This window comes from Canis lupus, chromosome 24 (genome assembly GCF_048164855.1).
Source record: "Canis lupus baileyi chromosome 24, mCanLup2.hap1, whole genome shotgun sequence".
Lineage (NCBI taxonomy): Eukaryota > Metazoa > Chordata > Mammalia > Carnivora > Canidae > Canis > Canis lupus.
The window spans coordinates 19,379,807-19,398,924 of NC_132861.1; the positions used below are offsets into that span (position 1 = coordinate 19,379,807).

Sequence of the window (19,118 nt, forward strand, 5' to 3'; positions counted from 1 at the left end):
TTTTGTGACACTGAATACCTCTGGTTGGTATCAAAAGTGATATGAAAATCAACTTTAAAAGAGGATTTAACTCACTTTTAATTAAAACACAAGCACATTAGAACAAAAGAATGCTAGTTGTAACTGCTCAGGAGAGGTGAGTCATTTTTTCCAAATCAAAGCTGGCCTTCCACGTGTCCCACAGGACTGATTTGGGGATAGATGCCCAGACAGCATCTTCCTTGTCATGCTGGCCACACACTTTTCATCAGCCACCCTCATCTAGCCTTTAGATTTCCGAGTAGGGATGCAAATCGTGGCCAGGTTTTCCTCTTATTAGTCATGGGCCTGTGTGAACAAAAGTGGGTCCCTCCAGGGGTGACAGCCGGAAATGAGCAGGCTTCTTGTACTTGCAAATCAGGTGCACCTGTGTGGCGTGCGCTGGGTCTTGTGTTGTTGGCTAGATGAATGAGCAACCTGCTTCCGCATGGATTGCTACACTTAAATTAGAACGTACTGCAAGCTCTTTCACGGAATGGGAGGTGACACAAAGGAGAACTGATGGGGTGAATGTATTTTAGGGGCAAAGATCTGAAATTGTAAGTTCACTACTTTAAGTATCTCTTATGCTTCTCTCCCATGTGCTGTGACTCTGTGGAGGCGGGCGGTCATTTGATTTCTTCTTTCCTTTTATGAACCAGTATTAATATAAACCAGGTCCAGTTCTCCAAGTTCATGTTAATCCTCAGGAAGTTTGCTCCCCACATATTCAGCATTCTGAGAAGGAAGCCATGTCGGACCGTCAACTGCCTTTGTGGCCCACAGTTTTCTGACAGGCTGGGGAGACCCAGCATTTCACTGATGGCTTTTTTCCATAAATGTCCCCCTGAGTAGGTACCTGTGGCCAAGTAGGTATGCTCCCTGCCAATCATTCAGCCTTCTCTCTGGAAGAAAAACAGTACAAGGCAGGGCAGGAAGGCTACAGAGAAAAAAACAGAGCCGGGTCAGGCTAAGCCACTTGTTTTGCTGGCTTTGGGATCAGGGAAGAGGCAATAGTGGTCTTGTGTCTCGAGAGGCTAGACAAGAGGAAGCATGTTCAAAGCAGTCGCTTGCAGGTAATTGGAAGGCAGGGTCATATTAGAGGCTTTTCTTTGCAGGGAAGGTGTTGGAAACACTGTAGAATGCTCCGGGCTATGGCTAATCTGGAATGTATCCAGTAGGAAAAAGTTGAGGCTTGATTGAGCAAATGGTTCAGACATTGGTGACACCTGTTTGTATACGTGGCGAGAAGAGCCAAGCAGGAGGGCGAGTCGTATAAAGGGAAGTTAAAGGAGCCAAGGAAGACCCAAGCTCCTGCCCTCCACACCATACCCTCAACTGTATGATTTTCTACATTGTGTGTGTTTTAAAATTTAAAAGTTTAGTTTAGTTTTTTTTTTTTTTTTAATTAAAGAGGTAATGTGTTTGACTGAACCTCCCTCGTGGTTGAAAAGAACCAGCCTATAGCAGCCCTACTCCCTGAACTCTGGGATCTGGGAGTTTCCTTCCCCTGCTCTGAGCCTCACATCCTTCCAGAAGTGATACTATCTCTGTTTCTTCTTTTCTTTTTTAAAGATTTTATTTATTTGACAGAGAGAGTACATAAGTACAAGGGGGGTGCAGCAGAAAGAGAAGGAGAAGCAAGGAGCCCAATGTGGGGCTTGGTTCCAGGACCCCGGGATCATGACCTGAGCTGAAGCTGGATGCTCCACCCACTGAGCCCCCCAGGAGCTCCAATTCTATCTGCTTGTTTCATTCCTGGCTTGGACCTCCCTTTGGGGACCAGCCTTAGGCAGGTCTCCTGGCCTCACATAGGAAAGTATGTTTCCTCTCACTTCCTCTCCTGCCCTGTGTCCTCCCATGGCCTTGCCTGCCTTGTGCTTTTTCCTTCTGTGTTCATCTACTCAGTGTCAGGTGCTGCATGCACGGAGTCCGCCAGCCTCCCATCCCCAGCATGCCCAATTCTGTGCATTTCTTTTTTCTTTCTCATCAAGGCAAAATTCACCCAGCAAAGCTTTTTCTTAAGACATTTTTTTCTGCCATTTCTGCATTATTTATTCTATCTCCTGAAAATACAGCCCAGACATCAGTATTGATGAAGCCAGTGAGGTACCATGTCCCACCTCTCCAGGACCTGAAGCATGCTCACCTTTCCACCCTATTCACACACCCTGGGTCCGTTGTCTCTGTGCCCACCTGGCCTCTGCCTTTCTTGCCTCCCAAAGCATGGGGCAGCCTGTCTGTGGCAGCAAGTGTATCACCTGGGGACATTAAAGAGGTCTCTTGACTTTTTTTACCCTGTGAAGTTTTCCCAAAGGCTGTCATGGATCTGTCATGACTGTCATTTTCCTGGCTCCATCCTATCTCTCAGTACAACAGCTCAGTGGGCACCTGGGAGTGCAGGACCCGCCTGGGAGTGCAGGATCTTTGAGCCGACGTGTCACCTCCTTCGCCAGGACCTTCCTCTAAATTAGTTGCAACCTGCTTTCACATTGGCTTAAAGTCCAGAGAGCTCCCTATTGATGGCCTTCTGTTCAGAGGTAGTAAGGGGAGGCGGTGCTTTTTCGGAAGCCCCAGAACCATATTGGAACCCACAGTTAGGACTCAGCAAGTGTTATGTGTCCCATGCTGGCCCCGAGAGAAGAGGAAGTTAAGTAGTCAGCTATCTGGTTGGAAGGACTCAATGCATGTACAACTTGAGGTGTGTTCCAGTGCTGTGATAAGCCGCTGGGATGCGGGGCTACAGGCAGGCGGCTTTGGGCAGAAACAGCGCCTGGCACGTTTGGGTAGCTCTTCCTGCCTCACACTAGTGCCGAGTCCCGTGCCCTGTGCAGGGAGTCTGGTCCGGCTCCACTCTCCCAAGCTCCTGTCTGATCTGATGGGCACCGTAGACTCTGCCGCGGCACACACTGAAGCTTCTCTCCAGAGAAGTCCAGGGAAGATGTAAGTTGCTGAAGAAACTAGAATTCTCTTCCCTCTGAAAACTGTTTTTGCTGGCTGGGAATCATTCATAGTCCTGATAGTCTGTAAGGAGTAGGCAATTTTTATGATAGGATTTACTATTTTATGGGAGGTTACCTTCTGAGTAGCCACATTGGCCAGCACCAGAGCCCCCCTGAAAGGACAGCCCCTGCTGGACTTATTAACAGATAGACATAATGAAAACATCAACCACATATTCAAATTTTTAAAAACCTGTTTGGCATGCCTGGATTACTTTAACGGTGTTTAAAGTCAAGACTTCAATGCTAGTATTCTAACAACCCTTAAAACTAAATGAAAATGCTTTTTTTTTTTTTTTTAATTTATGATAGCCACAGAGAGAGAGAGAGAGAGAGAGGCAGAGACTCAGGCAGAGGGAGGAGCAGGCCCCATGCACCGGGAGCCCGATGTGGGATTCGATCCCGGGTCTCCAGGATTGCGCCCTGGGCCAAAGGCAGGCGCCAAACCGCTGCGCCACCCAGGGATCCCAATGAAAATGCTCTTATGCTAACTCCTGACCACCTATCATCACCAGTATAAATCATGATCTATCAATCAATATCAATGATGGATTTCAGCTCCTCCCATGTGAGCTGGAAAGTTAACAGGCAGTGGGCAGTGGGCCCCTAAAATAGAGGAGGGAAAGGGAGAAGGGGGAACATACTAGGGGGCCCCAAGAGAAAAGGCAGGGAAGAGAGGCTGCCAGTGACAACCAAAACTGCAGCCTCATCACCTGGCCTCCTGTGCCTTCTGGGAGGGCAGGAGGCCGGCCGTGATCTGGAGACACAGGGGCAGAAAGCTCTGCTGGAATTACGAAGGAGAGGTAGGCAGAGATGGGGCTGTGCTGTGCTTCTGGTTTTGGAGGGAGTGCTTGTACTCCTGGGTGCAAACCTCTTTGTGAAAACTTTGTCCCCAGAGGACCTCCCGCTAAGGCACTGCTCCCTTGCTGACAGCAGTACAGTGATATTTGCACAGAAGGGTGTATTCCTTCTACTGTGTTTGTTTGTAGGTCAAGACTTCCCCTTATCTTTCAGACTCCAGAATACCATTATTTTTCTCCCTGAAAACATTGTTCTAAGCATTGCACAGTAAGAGAAAAACACACTGGGGAGTTATTACCACCTGGGGCCGACAGAGCTCTGGAGCATACCTTGTAGTGGAGAGTCTTTCCCCTCTTTCCCTTTCCTAGTTTTGATTTGTTTCCATTTAAACAGTTTGATTTGAAGAATAATCAAAGGGGAAAAAAATACCACCTATATTTCCCCTACCCTGAAACAGTCAACTGCTTTTATTTTATTGTGTTCTTATCTTGTCTTTATTAAGAATACTTTCCTCGAGGGGCCCCTGGGCATCTCAGTCAGTTGAGCGTCCGACACTTGATTTCAGTCCAGGTCATGATCTAAGGGTCCTGGTTCTAGCTCTGTGCTCAACATGGAGCCTGCTTAGGACTCTCCCTCTCCCTCTCCCCACTGTCCACTCACGCACACATGTGTTCTCTCTCTCAAATAAATAAATCTTTTTTTTTTAAAAGGACTATTCCATTTTTAATGGTTTAATGATATTTCTTTTAGTTGATCTTTTAAAAAAATCTAATCCCTCCCCTATTATAAGTTGTTTTAAGGTAGTTCCAAGTTTTCCGGCACTATAATGCCACAGTGAACATCCTTGCTGGGCTAGTCTCTTCTCCTGGGGACTTTTCATAGAATAATTGCTGACAGTGTGGGATCTCCCTGTCAGAGAGGAGCAATGTGTCTGCCACCTGCTAGATGTAGCAAAGATGCTTTCAGAGGGTTTGGCCCGCATCTCTTGCCATCAGTGGTGCTCGTGGGCTTGCCTCCTCCACCTGCCCAAGACAGTCCATCTTGTCCCTCTCATCTCTTTTTCCCCTGGGCGCCCTCTCAGCAGCCTCTAGACAATGGGTGTTTTGTGAATCAGTGTCCTCTTGCATCAGCCAAATTTGGTGTTCAATCAGCTCTTCCACAAGTTAGCAAAATTTGCTTGAGTCATTCTGCAGGAATGTTTATGCCTTGCTTCCAAGAAAACTTGCAGGTTTTGGCAAGAAGCCGGGCCTGACCACAAGCCTTTGAGTAATAGTGGGGCCTCACTTAGTAGTCTTTTCTTTCTTATGTATTAAAATCTTGCATTTGCCTCACCTCCCTGGAAGGTAGCTTGACTGGGGGTGGTTGGTGCAGGTCTTTTTCCCTCTTGCTCTGGAGTCAAGTTTCATGTTGCATGGAGGAGAAGTAATGCTTGTCAAAGAGTATAGAAAACAAAACTATAGGGGCACCTGGGTGGTTCAGTGGTTGAACATCTTCCTTCAGCTCAGGTCATGATCACGGGGTCTTGAGATTGAGTCCCGCATTGGGCTCCCTGTGAGGAGCCTGCTTCTCTTTCTGTTTCTGCCTCTCTCTCTGTGTCTCTCATGAATAAATAAAATCTTAAAAAAAAAAAAAACCTATATAATACATAAATACATAAATGGAGGGAACTAACTCATGATTCTAGTTTGTTTTTTTTTTTTAATTTTTTTTTAATTTATTTATGATAGTCACAGAGAGAGAGAGAGAGAGAGAGAGAGAGGCAGAGGCATAGGCAGAGGGAGAAGCAGGCTCCATGCACCGGGAGCCTGATGTGGGATTCGATCCCGGGTCTCCAGGATCGCGCCCTGGGCCAAAGGCAGGCGCCAAACCGCTGCGCCACCCAGGGATCCCCCCTCTAGTTTGTTTTTCACGAGAAAAACCGTGAACCATCCTGGTGGTTCTTAATTTCCACTTCAAAACCTGTAACTATATTACTTTCTCTACCATTCATCAGGACTCCAGAATTGGATGTTTCTGAAAAAGAGAGTCTAGAACCCCTCACTCATACTTGAGTTATTCTACCTCAGTGGTTATCTCATGTAGCTCATGCTGAAACATCTTTGCAGGGGAGGGAGCTCACTGAAGTTTAACTTTGTTCCATCCTCGCTCTAATTAGAGGTTGGTGGGCTCTCTTTCTGTAATCCCTGCTCTTTGGCCTCTCACTGGAGTGATATTAAAACAAGACCAATGGCCCCTTCATGCCCTTGTTTGTTGCATTTCATTATTTGACATTTTCCTAAGATAAAACTGTTTCTGGCTCCCATTTTTCAGTTGAGACAGTGGATTGAAGGCCAAACGGCTCTGGCTGAGGAGGTGTGGAAGGGCTCCTGCATGACCTAATGCAAATTCCTGGTGGCACCATCAGGGTCCCTGGTGGTGATGATGGCAGCCAAATTAAAGCAATATTTGCATAAGAAAAACCTGAAAATTCAGAGTGTTGTGAAAAATAGAGCAACACAAAATAGAGGAAGATCAAAAGCTGGGGATTAGTAAAAAGAAGTGGATAAGGAAGATGGCATGAAGAGAAATGGGGAAAGTAAATGAAAATGAAAGCATGCAAAAAATACATGAATCAGAAAATTGAATTTGAGAATGCAATGATTAGGAAGAAGGAAAAATAATTCTGTGTCACTGGTAATCTGTAGGGGCAATAGTCCCAGGAGACTCATTCATCAATACTGCACCCCTAAACTAGGCCAGATCCTCCTCCCCATTCCATGTTCCAAACACCAGGTCAGCCTTTTGCTTATTGTTGGCCATTCCATGGGTCTTTTCTGCCCCACAAATAAAGGGCTAGGCCCAAGATACCTGAAGGGGAGGACCATGCTCTAGACTTCTACTCTATCCACTGTGAGGGTCATGCTGGCTTGGCCAGAGTGCCCTGATACTCAGTCAAACATAGCCTAGATGTTGCTGATATCAAAAGATATTTGATAAATGTGATTACTTTAACATCTATAATCAGTTGAATTTAAGTATAGGAGATTATTCTCAATCCCCTGGTCAGGCTTCATCCAGTCAATTGAAAGGCCTATTAAGAATAGAACTGAGGTTCCCACCATCAGCTCCTGCTCCAGAATTCAGACTTGTCAGTGCTCTCAATCATATAGGCCAAATTCCTGAAGTAAATCTCTTCATGTATATATAACACACTAGTTCTCTCTCTCTGGTAGGAGATACATTCCCAAATCTTTAATTATACTAAAAGTTTGTGTAGCAGGGGTTTGAGTACTTTATTAACTGCCTTGCATTTTGTCTTTACTCATAGATGGCAGTCTTGCCACCACCACCACCACTCCCCGCCTCAGGATGGCCATGCATTCCCAGCAGACAAGATACAGAGCGTGTGTACGGGCATGAGTGTGTGCTGGTTGCTTGTGAAAAGTCTTAGGTTTTAGCTTAAGGGAAGTAGAGGAAAGAAGATTTCAATAAAGGGGATTCCTTACCACTCAGGATGGCCTCTCCTTGCTGAGTGATTTTTCAGGACATGATGCAAACCAGGTTTTAAACTAACAGTGATCTAGTGTTCATTGCTCTGTATGAGTTTTTGGAATCTTTTTAACCACTTGGGGCTTTTCTTTATACGTGTGACTTGAGAATTTTACCACAAAATGAAAGAAGTACTTATATTTCTACTGATAAATATTCATTGAACCACAGACATGCTGGAGCAGGTAGGGTTTCAGTCTTCAAACAAGCATGTAGTGTAGGATCTGTTTCCAAGGAATTGATGATCAGATCAATGTGTTCAACTCAAGTGCCTGTTTCTGCTCTTCTGCCACTGGTGATTATCAATTATATTATTATTGATAATAGCATCGAGGCCGCAGATGTCACCAAGGATCTGGGTAGAGTGGAGCTTGACAGCAAATTCGAGCAGCCTGAGCTGCAGAATCCAAAACATGAACCTTTGCTCCAGTACGGAGTGTGGTGAGGGTAAACTCAAAACCTGGCTTGGTGAGCATCTCCACTGAATTACTACTTACGACCGTTTCTTTTCTCTGCCTTTTACATCTGGGTAAAAACGAGAATCTACTTCAGAAAATCCAAATAGGGCAGGAAGGAGGAGTTAGGAAGTAAAGATATTAAAACTTTACCCTCTTCTCATTTGTTCAGTTAATTGAATAGTAACTGACAAAACATAGATGGTCATTTTGGAGAACATTTGGGAATTGGAGGAAAATGTGGCTCCTTCCCCATGTGGTGACATAGTGGGGAGAATCCTTCTAAAGTTTTATTTAGTTAGGGTCACTATTAGCTCTCATAGATCAAAAATTACTGATCTTGGGTGGCTCACCTTTGGTGTATTTTTTTTTAAAGATTTGTGTTTATTTATTCATGAAAGACACAGAGAGAAGGCAGAGACATAGGCAGAGGGAGAAGCAGGCTCCTCATAGGGAGCCCAGTGTGGGACTCAATCCTGGAATTCAGGGATCACGCCCTGAACTGAAGGCAGACGCTCAACTGCTGAGCCACCCAGGCATCCCACCTCTGGGGTATTTTGAAATCCTTCGAAGTCAGCTCTAAACATACCAAACACAATTATGGAAGAAGAGAGCCAAGAAAAATAGCATGGTAAGTGTAGGATGACTTCCATATTTGTATCCTTTACAGTTTGAGCACCGTGTGGAGACTTCAGGCTGTTTGGGATGTTGACCAGGAACCTGAGGGAGGACAAGGGCAAGGGAACATCTGCAGAGTCCCTGCCTGGCTGCCTTTCAAGACATTCCAGAACTCACAGGGTTCAGGAATGCCACAGCAAGTGCCTTTAGGCAGCCTGGAGAGAGGACCAGAAGCCACCCTTCCGGCCCTAAAAGCGTGATGAGGAGGGAGAAGGAGGCAGGAATGCCTGACAATTGGTTTCTTGCTAGTACTGGACATTACCATGGATCTTGTGCTTGAGTAAACTGGATAAATTAATTTACTCTCCTTAGCAGTCAAAATGAGTGTATGGTGGGATGACTTAGAACAAATAGGAAACCTAGTAATGCATTATGATAGCCAAGCAGACTAACAGAACTTTGCGAGTGTTATACCATCAGGTTTTGGAGGGTTGTAGAGTGATGGGTGCTCACTTACAGTGCTGGAGGCAGTGAGCATGGATGGGTGCAGCCATTCTGGAGAGCACCTAGCATTATCCAGTAAAGTTGGAACATGAGTGCCCCAGGACAGCAGTTCTCCTCCTGGATGTGCACCCCACAAGCCAGAAATAAGAACATTACCAAATATGCATGAACAGTAGGATGGATAAGTAAACTATGATTTTATACATCAACAAGGGTGGACAGACTACAGCTACACACAACACAAATGAACCTTAAAAGCATAAAGATGAATGAAAGAAGCAAGTCACAAAAGAATGCATGGTGTGAGTCCATTTTGAAGAAGATGAAAATAGGCAAAAAGCGAACCATGGTTTAAGAATGTCAACATAGATGGCAGATCTTAGAAGTAGAGAAATGGTTGTAACAAAAGCCTGGATGTTTGCCTCTGGGGAGGAGGGAGGAGGATGCGACTGGAAAGACAGACCTGGTGGTGTTGGTGGGTAGGGGGCGGGGTGCATTTTCTCTCTCTCTCTCTCTCTCTTTTTTTTTTTTTTTTTTTGCGCTTTCTCAATCTCTAGACCACTTAGGTACTACTGTGTGCATCTTTGTTGATCTCTCACACACACAAAGATGGATAGAAAGTGGTTCTTTCAAAGTTTCCCAGTCATGTCGAAATGGTACTAGCCCTTCATGGGTGACTCTGTCTTCTTGGTTGTTTGGCTCCACCCCCTTTCTGGTCCTCCACCTCAGCATCACTGAGGTGGTCCCAACATCCCATGGACCTGAGGCACTGGCATGTCTTCCCTCAGCAGCTGATGCAGGTGATTGAGGTAGAGGGTACAAATTCCCTTCTTCTCTGGACCTTGTGAGTAGCTTGGAAGTCTGGAAAGCCGAGATGTCACAGCAGCCCCAGAGATGGAGGAGGAGGCGTAGAGGAGGAGGGACAGCGGACAGCAGGGGGAGCTCTAGCATCCAGTTCTTGAGCCCAGAGAGCTTATCCTAGACCTCCCTGGGCTGCCTGGAGGGCAAACTGGCTTTCCCTGTTGGCCACAGGGCCTGGTAAAGCCCTCCGATGAAAGCTTTCCTCTGCCACATGGACATCCTCTCCAGTAGGACGATGGATAGCCCTTTCAAGGAAAGGTAAAGGATTTGCTCTGTAAGAGGCCGAGTAGGGTGGGCCACTCATCTGAGCCTCTTCATGGGGGCCAAGTGGAGGCACCATGTGTGGATGTGTCCCTGGGGGTAGGGGCAGGTATGAGATTTCCACAGCAAAGCATTTCATCCTCTGCCCAGGGACTCTAGTCACTGGGGGGCTGCCAAGGAAAGAGGTGCCAGCCAGTGCAGCCGCTCTTGGTAGTCTCTTAGAGAAGGCAGACTTGGCCTAGCTGTCAGGCAGATCTCTCTTATAACTGTGCTCTGTTTGTGGAAGAAACCACTCAGGAAATAAGAACTGGAGACTTAACAGTAATTCCAGCAGTGTGACCAGTGAAGACTTAGGGGAAAACCTGATGGTTTCCCCATGTCTGCCTTCCTGAGAGCTGAAGTACCCAAGGTGAACATATCTTTAGACATCGAGGAACCGGCAGTGGAGTACCAGGTCACGCAAATATGTGCTAACGCATTCCTCCTCGTTCCAGCATCAGTGTGAGGTGGAGGCTGTATAAAGAACAAACCAAGTAACACAGAGGGCCAACTTGACATCTAACCTGAATGCGTAACAACTTGCCTCTTGCTTTGCAATTCACATTTGCAGAAGATTCCAGGGCCCCACCTTGCAAACAACACACAGTTCTAAGCTGCATTTCATCAAAGAATGTCATTTTTACAAACTCATTAAAAGCTGGACAAGGCTGGGCTTGCAGGCAGGCAAAGCCTGGAGAACGACTCTTTCATTCTTTTGCTGGCCGTGGTCTTAGCATCCAGATCTCAGGCAAATACATAGAAAGTCCTTCTTGCACTTTTTCACCAACACCCGGTTCTTACTTCTCCCCCTTCCCATCCTCCTCTACCCCTGCCCTCTCCAAAGCTGTGAGTGATACACAGCTTATAAAGTAGAGAAGGGAAGACAGTGGGGGTAGGCACAATAAGGCGGCAGGTGGATTACAGGAGAAAGTGAGTTGGTATTTGACCATGTCACAAAATATTTTCTTTTCAGGATCTGTTTATATGTTATAGTTTTGTCGTGAAAAGTCTGATGAAAATTCTGTTACAGCACTTTGGAGGGTATTTTGGGACCATACTCTAAAGAGATTAGGTTGAAATGAAGGCAAGAGAATTGTCTTTCCAGAGGACTCATCTGTATGCTGCCCCATTTTCTCCATTCAGGAAGGAATAGTTTCTCCGAGTGACCTTGACCTTGTCATGTCAGATGGCCTGGGCATGCGGTATGCATTCATCGGACCCTTAGAAACTATGCATCTCAATGCAGAAGGTAGGCTTTGCTTCCATAGGGGCGAAGATGGAAATTTTGTGCTGTTGAGTGTTCTTATGGGGTTTGTAAACAGTTAAGTTTTGCCTTAAAACACACACACACACACACACACACACACACACACACACACACACAAAACTGAATAGAAACAGGATCATATGAAAGAGACAGTGCCGGCCCTGGTAACCCACAGATAAGGGCTGGGGCAGATTGCTGTGTCCTGAGATGACAAGCCACATGGAATCCTGGAAACTCAGGACTCTGTGTAGTAGAGAGCACTCAGGTGGGGGTGAAAAGAAAGACAAATGAGGGTGTTATCATGGAGACTTTGCCACATGGCGTCCACCCTGACAGAAGATAAAGTTGTGTTTTCCTGAGAAAGATGATTCAGTTATTTACAGAGGCAAGACAGTGAAGTGACCACCTGTGCTGTACATATCTTCTGCCTAAATATGAACAGCTTCTCTGTGTGACTTGCTGAGCTGTACATTCCCCTCCAGAAGGCTGGGAAGCCAGGAGGGTGGTGGTCTGTAGAGGAGGGACAATTCAGGGCAGCAGTTCAGGCCAGGTCTGTCATTTACCCTGGAAGCCTACTTCAAAGGGCTTGAGGAGGTAGGTACAAGCCCACGATCTAGTGACTCTAACAGAAAGATAAGTTGAGAAAGGTGAGAAGCTTCCAAGAATGAAATTGTCCGTCACATTTTAAACAATTCAAAAACAAGGCACCTTTTGAAAAGCAAGCACTAAAACCTACCCCAAACTGAGATTTTTAAGAGCTACGAATGATGTCACCTAAATGTCATTACTACTTATAATTTCAACATTAAGAGAGTTATGAGTAACTTCTATTACCTTTTTGCTTTTCTGTGTTGTCGTAACTTTCTACAATTATTGCCATATTATCTTAATAATTATATTATTAACTTATAAAACATGTAGAAAGAGAATAGGAATATTGTTTTCAGCTCCATGGTCCACGTTGAACCAAAGTGTTGAGAAATTGGAGCTTATCCTGAAGAAGGTGACCAGAGGAGAGAGAGAGAGAGAGAGTGTGTGTGTGTGTGTGTGCACGCGCACATGCACGTGCGCCTGTCTGTCCATGTCTTTTGTGGGGGTGGAACCGGATTGAAAGAGTGGATGTGTTAGGCAGACAGGTTTGGGTTCAGTACACCGCAGGAAGTTTCTAATAACTGGAGCTGAATTTGAGGGGGCGGGCCATGCTACAAGTGGATGAATATTCAGAGCCGCTGAGGGCTGGTTGCCCACCAGTCAGGATGTTTAGATATGGAGCAGAGATACGGAGTAGAGATACCTGTAATGAAGTGGGAAGTTGGAATAAGTGACCTCTGGGAGTCTGTTTGAGTGAGATTTTATAATTCCACAATGTTTTGGTAATAGTTTAATTTTTGCCACAGTAGTTAATGAAATAGAATTTCTGATGAATAAGTCAAGGCAGTTTTTAGCAGTCGTCTTCTTGCAGGTACATGTATGGTGGCTTGAGTGGATTGGTCATGTGTGTAATGCAGATGATGCGGTTCAGTAACTGACTTGACTCTTCCTCAAAACTGCGCATGGCCAAGAGGCACTGGGGGAATAGAGGACTTTCCTAGCAGGAGCATATCACTTCTGTGGTGGGACAATGATCGAATACAGGAAGATAATGTAAAGACAGAGGCCCTCATAAAAGTAGAATAGGAGTTTTGAAGTATCATTAAAATAAAGTATTGGAGAGAAGAAATGTGTAGGAAATATCAGAAAGGGAGACAGAACGTAAAGACTGCTAACTCTGGGAAACGAACTAGGGGTGGTGGAAGGGGAGAAGGGCGGGGGGTGGGAGTGAATGGGTGACGGGCACTGGGGGTTATTCTGTATGTTAGTAAATTGAACACCAATAAAAAATAAATTAAAAAAAAAAAAGTATTGGAGAATTTCAAATGCTTTTTTAGCCAGTACCTTAAAAGTGGCAAACCTATTCAACATTTGACATATATAGAGACCTTGTTCGATAACCACCATGTTTTTCTCTTTTTACAATTTTTTCTTCAGAAAAAATGAGATAATTCAGGTATCATGAGACATCAATAGGGAGACAACTGAGAGCAGCTTTGATTCTCAAACAAATAGAAACAGAAGCCAATGAAACCAGAAACTCAAGAGCCAAATAGTGCGGCAGACAGGAAGGAGGCCTGTAATAATTTTTCAAACAAAGTAAATATGATAAGAACACCTAATTGGCTTAATATGATAATGATGGACAGATGTAGTTTTCAACTTCAGAGCATTCCAGAGACTAGAATAAGACTATTATAAGATGTGGCTTGAGCCAGTGGAAATGTTCATTATTCTTCATGGTGGCGTCCAGAATATCTCAAGATTGCAGGGGAAGAATTCTTTTTTTCTGAAGTTGTTTTCATAAAGTCAGCGTCTCAGGTTAAGGCTGGTTATTAGTCTTAAAGCTACAGTTTACCTGCAAGTGGTCAAAATATTTTAGGATTTGTTTTTAATCTCATAAAATGGCACCTGAAAAATGAGAGGCCAGCATGCTTACTTTGCCTTTTGGCTGCTTTTCAAAGGCAACCCCCCTCTAGGACAAGCTCTCAGAATGGGGGATCTGGTTGGCGGAGCCAGTCAGCCTGGGTCCCTCCCTGCCTTCCAAGCTAACTAGCTTTGTGCAGGTGAGTTCCCCCACCAGTAAAATGGGGATGGCAACAAGGGTGCCATGAGAATTAAACCAGATGAGAATTAAACCAAATCGATGGCTGGCACAGGTGAAGTCCCTTGATCAGTGTGTTATATTCATACAGAGTGTGGTCTTGTTTTCTTAATTCACTTAGAGTTTTTTAACTCTCCCCAGAAGAAAAATGGAATGATTAAACATTAGGATATTTTTGCAACAGAATGGCCATATCTCCAGACTTTAACTATTTGGTTTGTTTCTTTGCTAAGCTTTTAGACTATTAGTTCATCAGGAAACTGCTCCGTTTTATACCTGGCAGCTCTTTGGACACCTCCTGGGTTTACCTCTACCTAGGGAATGATGGTCTCGGAATCTGACAGCCTCTGGAAATCACCTCCAGTGGAAGTCAATTTTTACCATCCTGCCTCATAAAATTTCCTCCTGTGTGTAGATGCTTCTCTCTCTCTTTTTTCTAATCAATATGCCTACTTGGTGGGTTTGGCTCATTTACATGGAGCTGTTCTTTTCAATGAAACGGGTGAGCTGCTAGAGTGGGGACTTTCAAGAGTTAAGGGGACCCAGGTAGGTTTCTCTCTCCACCTGCTTCCCTGACCTCAGGTGAGGTCTCACTCACACAGGTAGGAATTAGGTAATGCTGCTCTGTGCTTTGGGGCCTCTTTGATCTTCCTCAATAAGTTCTGTGAAACTCTGTCTCTTAAAAGCAGGTGAACTCATGTAGATGTGGGTTCATAGGCTATGTGAAAACTAGACTCCTCTGGTGTGGGTAGCGGTAGTTAGGGCTCTCCAAGAAACTGAACACCCAGAGCATGTCACGGCGCTGTTTCCACAGGTAGCAACGGGGCTACGTGCCTGCTGCACACATGCAAACGGAGGAAGGCTCTCTGCCTATTCACCCACCATGGTTATGCTGAAGGTTCAGGAAAGCACACCATCTTGCCTTTGAGGGCTCACCACGAAAGACTTCCAAGTTAGAAAATATCATGATAAACTAAGTTTAATTTCATGAGAATCCATTCTTTTCTCCATTTTTCCTCATTCCATAGGAACATCTCTTAAGAAATTTGATTCAAAAGTCTTCTAAAAAGCTAAGCTCTAGTGAGTTTGGGGGGCAGGGGGCAAGAAAGTATAGAAGAAAAAAATTAGAAGTAAAGACCAAATTTCATAGTAATATAAGGGAAAGAGACTAGCAGGATAAAAGGTGGTTTCTTTTCCTTGACATTTCCAGTGAAACTGGTGTTGTGTAATAATTGCCACTCAATCCTTTCACAGTGTGGAGAAGCCAAAATTATTGTTGGAAATAAAGTCGAATCCTCCTTTTAATAGTTCTCTGATGGAAGAGGAAATGTTACAAATAACAGTAACTGATAAATGTACTGGAACTCTGTAAACAGTGGGACACGGCACAGATCTTGACTGTAAGTCCCCACGAACTTGTATTTTGGGCATGTGGGAGAGCCCTCCTCAGGGAGCCAGGCTCCTCTACAGGGGAAGCTCGAGGGTCTGCACACACCTACTCTATTGGGTCCTTAGCTTCACCACAAACAACAGGGCCATTTATCCCAAGAACCTGAGTGCGTGTTATAGAAAGTGTAATGTTAGAGTGAAATTATAATTGGTTTCCCAAACAGGTGGGAGAAGTTATGAATTGTACTGTAAGGATTTTAACCACATTGTATTCTATTTTGAAGAAATATAATGCTCTTTAAAACGGCTGATTTTATAAAAGGCAGCAGGGAAAAAAGTTATAGAAAGCCCTGAGGAGATTAAAACTGACTTCACAGGGACAGTGAAAGGTGAACACGTCATATTCAGAAGACGGAAAATAACCCAGAAGTGAAATGTGGTGTGTGAATTGAATCCTGTGGTTTATTGCTGGTCACGTAGGCGCGGGAGGTGCGGTTGGTTCCCGAGAGGGGATCCGTGGAGCTTCTGCTGGCAGCACAAGCGAGGAATGCACAGCTACAGTGATTCTTCCTGTTTTCTTCTCATTTCACGTCTTTATAATTTACCCAATTCTTGTGTCTCTGCTCCCCCAAAAGGAATAAACCGTATTTGTGTCTAGATTTTATCACCTTTCGTTCGAATAAATAAACAAATGGATACAGTGAAGTAAATATTTAATTTCCAGAAGGAAACAAATGTATAGGTTGTTTTCTGTGTTCCAGACATGCTAAGCCCTTCAGGGTACTAGCCAGTGCTGGAACAGGGAGCATTTCCAAATTCTGAGTTTGCAAGTTACACTTGAGACAGAACTTTTTTTTTTTTTTTTTTTTTTGAAACTCCTTATGTTAAAAAGAGTATCCACCACTTAATGGTAGGTGCTAACGTCAGGAAAGTTGGTAAGTTTGAAATGTTTACCCTTCAAAAACGGTTTCTCTTCTAAGAGGGAATTGGATATAATTTTAGCACACTGGAAGAGAAAGAAAACCACTTGAGCCAAATAAAATTAACACCAAGTGATTTTTTTTTAGGCTTTCATATCAGTGTAGGTCCACCAAAACTAAACTCCAAAAAGGCCGTTTTTTGGTTTTTGGTTTTTTTAAAAAGGATATCCCTTGCTGGTCATTTTTATTTTGAGTTAATCATACAGTTTTTGTGGAATAGGTGAAAGCCAAACTCTGGGATCTCTGTAAATTCTACGGTTTCATTTGCTCCCTGGTTATCTTTTTAGCCTGACTGACCGACTGCTGAGTCTTTCTGGTCTTGAAAAATGTTGGAAATGGGCCAAAGGGAGAGCAGTGAGAGGCTCAGCCCCCATCCTCAGGGGGCCCAAGACTTGGGCTGATGCCTCCACGTACCTGGGTCCAGCTGCCCATCTGACTCATGCCCAAGTGCACGCCCGCACTGGCCCAGCCTCAGCTGCCTCCTGGGGCTGGGGCGGGGGACAAGTCCCGGAGGAGCTCCGCTGTCTGCTGGGCAGAGCGGGCCAGGGCAAGCCTGCCCCGGGTGGGGGACGAGGCAGCCTGGCTGGTGTTCCTCTCGGTGCACCTCTAGTTCTAACAGAAGTATGAGCTTCAGCCTCATGTAGTCCGCCTGCTTCTGAGTTACCACGCTTCTCCCTACCTTGCCCCTCAGCATAAGCCTCTTCTTCATGTCTCACATCACAATCCTAGGGCCCTATTTTAGGATCCAAGACACTGGCTTCCCCAGGGCCCCGAAGCTGCAGAAGCACAGCAGAGCGGCATAGCCAGGGATAGGCCATTTGCACCGGGGACCTTATAGACACATTATCAAAGGAGATATTTTTGATGAAAATAGGACGTAATGTGATACTAAACAGTGCAGGAACACGGGCCAACCTGACAGAGGCCCCAGGTCCCATCATTCTTTTAGGATTTTAGGATTTGAGAGGAAGATTGAATGGTAGCACTGGTGAGGGTCCTCATGCCCCAGCACCAGCTGACCAAGGTGGACGCTCCCCTGGCCTTCTTCAGCCACAGGAGGAAAAGAATGTCATTAATCTGACCTAGGGTGAGACCCTCTAGACGGATGTCCTAGTTTGGAGTTATATAGCATTCTTGCTGATATTGTGGATACGTGTTTTCATATGATTTCAGGTATGTTAAACTACTGTGACAGATACAGGGAAGGCATGAAACGTGTCCTGAAGACTTTTGGGCCCATTCCAGACTTTTCCAGGGCCACCACTGAAAAAGTTAACCAGGTATGTAGATTCATTGTAGAGGATTGTGTTAGCTGAGCTGAAGCACTGGGTCACTGGTGAGGTTTTATTTGCAGCCAGAGTCTTTGCCCTTGACTTTGATTATTCCTCACTCCTACCTTTGCCTGTCCACAGTTCCATTGTGGTCATAGCAGACCCAAGAGCAGTATGACCAATGAACTGGGAGCTTACCTTGATTGTCTTAGAGGAGCAATAGCCTTCTGTGAATTTGGAAAGTTAATGTTAATTGAGGATGTACTAAGCTTCTTTGGTCTTTGAAAGCAAAGTCACAGTTTGCATAAATAGGGACAATTACTCTCCCGGTAAATTAATTTCTCTTCATGCTCTGGTTTTTTTTCTTTCTATTTCTTTCTTTTCCTTTTCTTTTTGTTTCATTTTGTTTCCTATTCCCAGGCCATGTGTGTGAATGTTCCTGATGACCCAGAGCACTTAGGCGCCAGAAGGCAGTGGAGGGACGAGTGTCTCCTGAGACTGGCCAAGTTGAAGAGGCAGATGCAGTCCCAGTAAAGCTTCCTGCTGAGCTCCCATCCTTCGTTATTGGGAGTCCTCGTTGGGAGAATCACAAGCACTTAATTGAACCTGGAGGCCAGGTGGTCTTCATGCAGATTCAATGGTGGGGCCACAGCGGTGGGGCTGAGAGGTCCTCTGATCACTCCCTGGCCTTGGGTGTCACAGCTGCACTGGAATCTGAGGGCTGTTGGCTCCCTGCAACTTGGGCAAGCAAGAGAACAAATCGTCTGAAGATTTTCACCTTTTATTTTTAGAGATTCCATACAGCGGCATTTTATAGCCAATGATTGTGGTTTCAAGTTTATTTTAATCTGTAGCAAAGTTTTGTAATGATTTTCTAATCTCTTTCTGAGTACTCTGTGGCCCTGCATTATGAGGCACCTACCTTCATTTTGCTAATGCTTATTCTGAATAAAAGTCTTTCCTTGCATAAAGATGTTCTTTTTCTTCTGGTCTTTCTGAGAAAGACAGTGTTTGATTCTGATGATTGACATATTTCAGAGTGACCATGATGAGTGATTAAGCAAAAACTTTGTTCTAGGTCCTTTGTCAGCCATTCAGTAAAAATCCACCAATTTGGGCCAGTATTTCCCAAAGTGGATTCCACAGTGAGTGCCTGAGGGCTCGATGGTAAGATGTGTTTGGGAAACTCCTCTGACTGCCCCACTCTTGTCTATAGGATATTAAAGGCTCCAAAGTTCTACAGTAAATACACCAGTTTAACCCAACACCATATTATCTTCTTTGACATGGAGTCTTGTCCCAGCACTAGTTCCTCAAATACTCTAGCAAATAGCAGTACGAGTACCCCTACCCCCAGTAAGGCCAGCACATCACAATAGTTTTGATCACAGGAGGCCACTACAGGGCTCCCTGACAGCTCCCAGCCCAG

The 19,118-nt window shown here is 44.9% G+C and overlaps 1 protein-coding gene across 1 annotated transcript in view; it reads left to right on the plus strand.

Moving 5' to 3' along the window:
• Positions 1 to 18,660, plus strand: part of CRYL1 (crystallin lambda 1) — a 144,801-nt gene extending 126,141 nt beyond the window's left edge. Inside the window, exons 6-8 of the mRNA XM_072795820.1 lie at positions 11,231 to 11,336; positions 17,592 to 17,698; positions 18,110 to 18,660. Coding sequence (XP_072651921.1) covers positions 11,231 to 11,336; positions 17,592 to 17,698; positions 18,110 to 18,223 — 327 coding nt within the window. The 3' untranslated portion in view covers positions 18,224 to 18,660. The remainder of the gene's footprint in view (positions 1 to 11,230; positions 11,337 to 17,591; positions 17,699 to 18,109) is intronic.
• Positions 18,661 to 19,118: the final 458 nt, after the last annotated feature.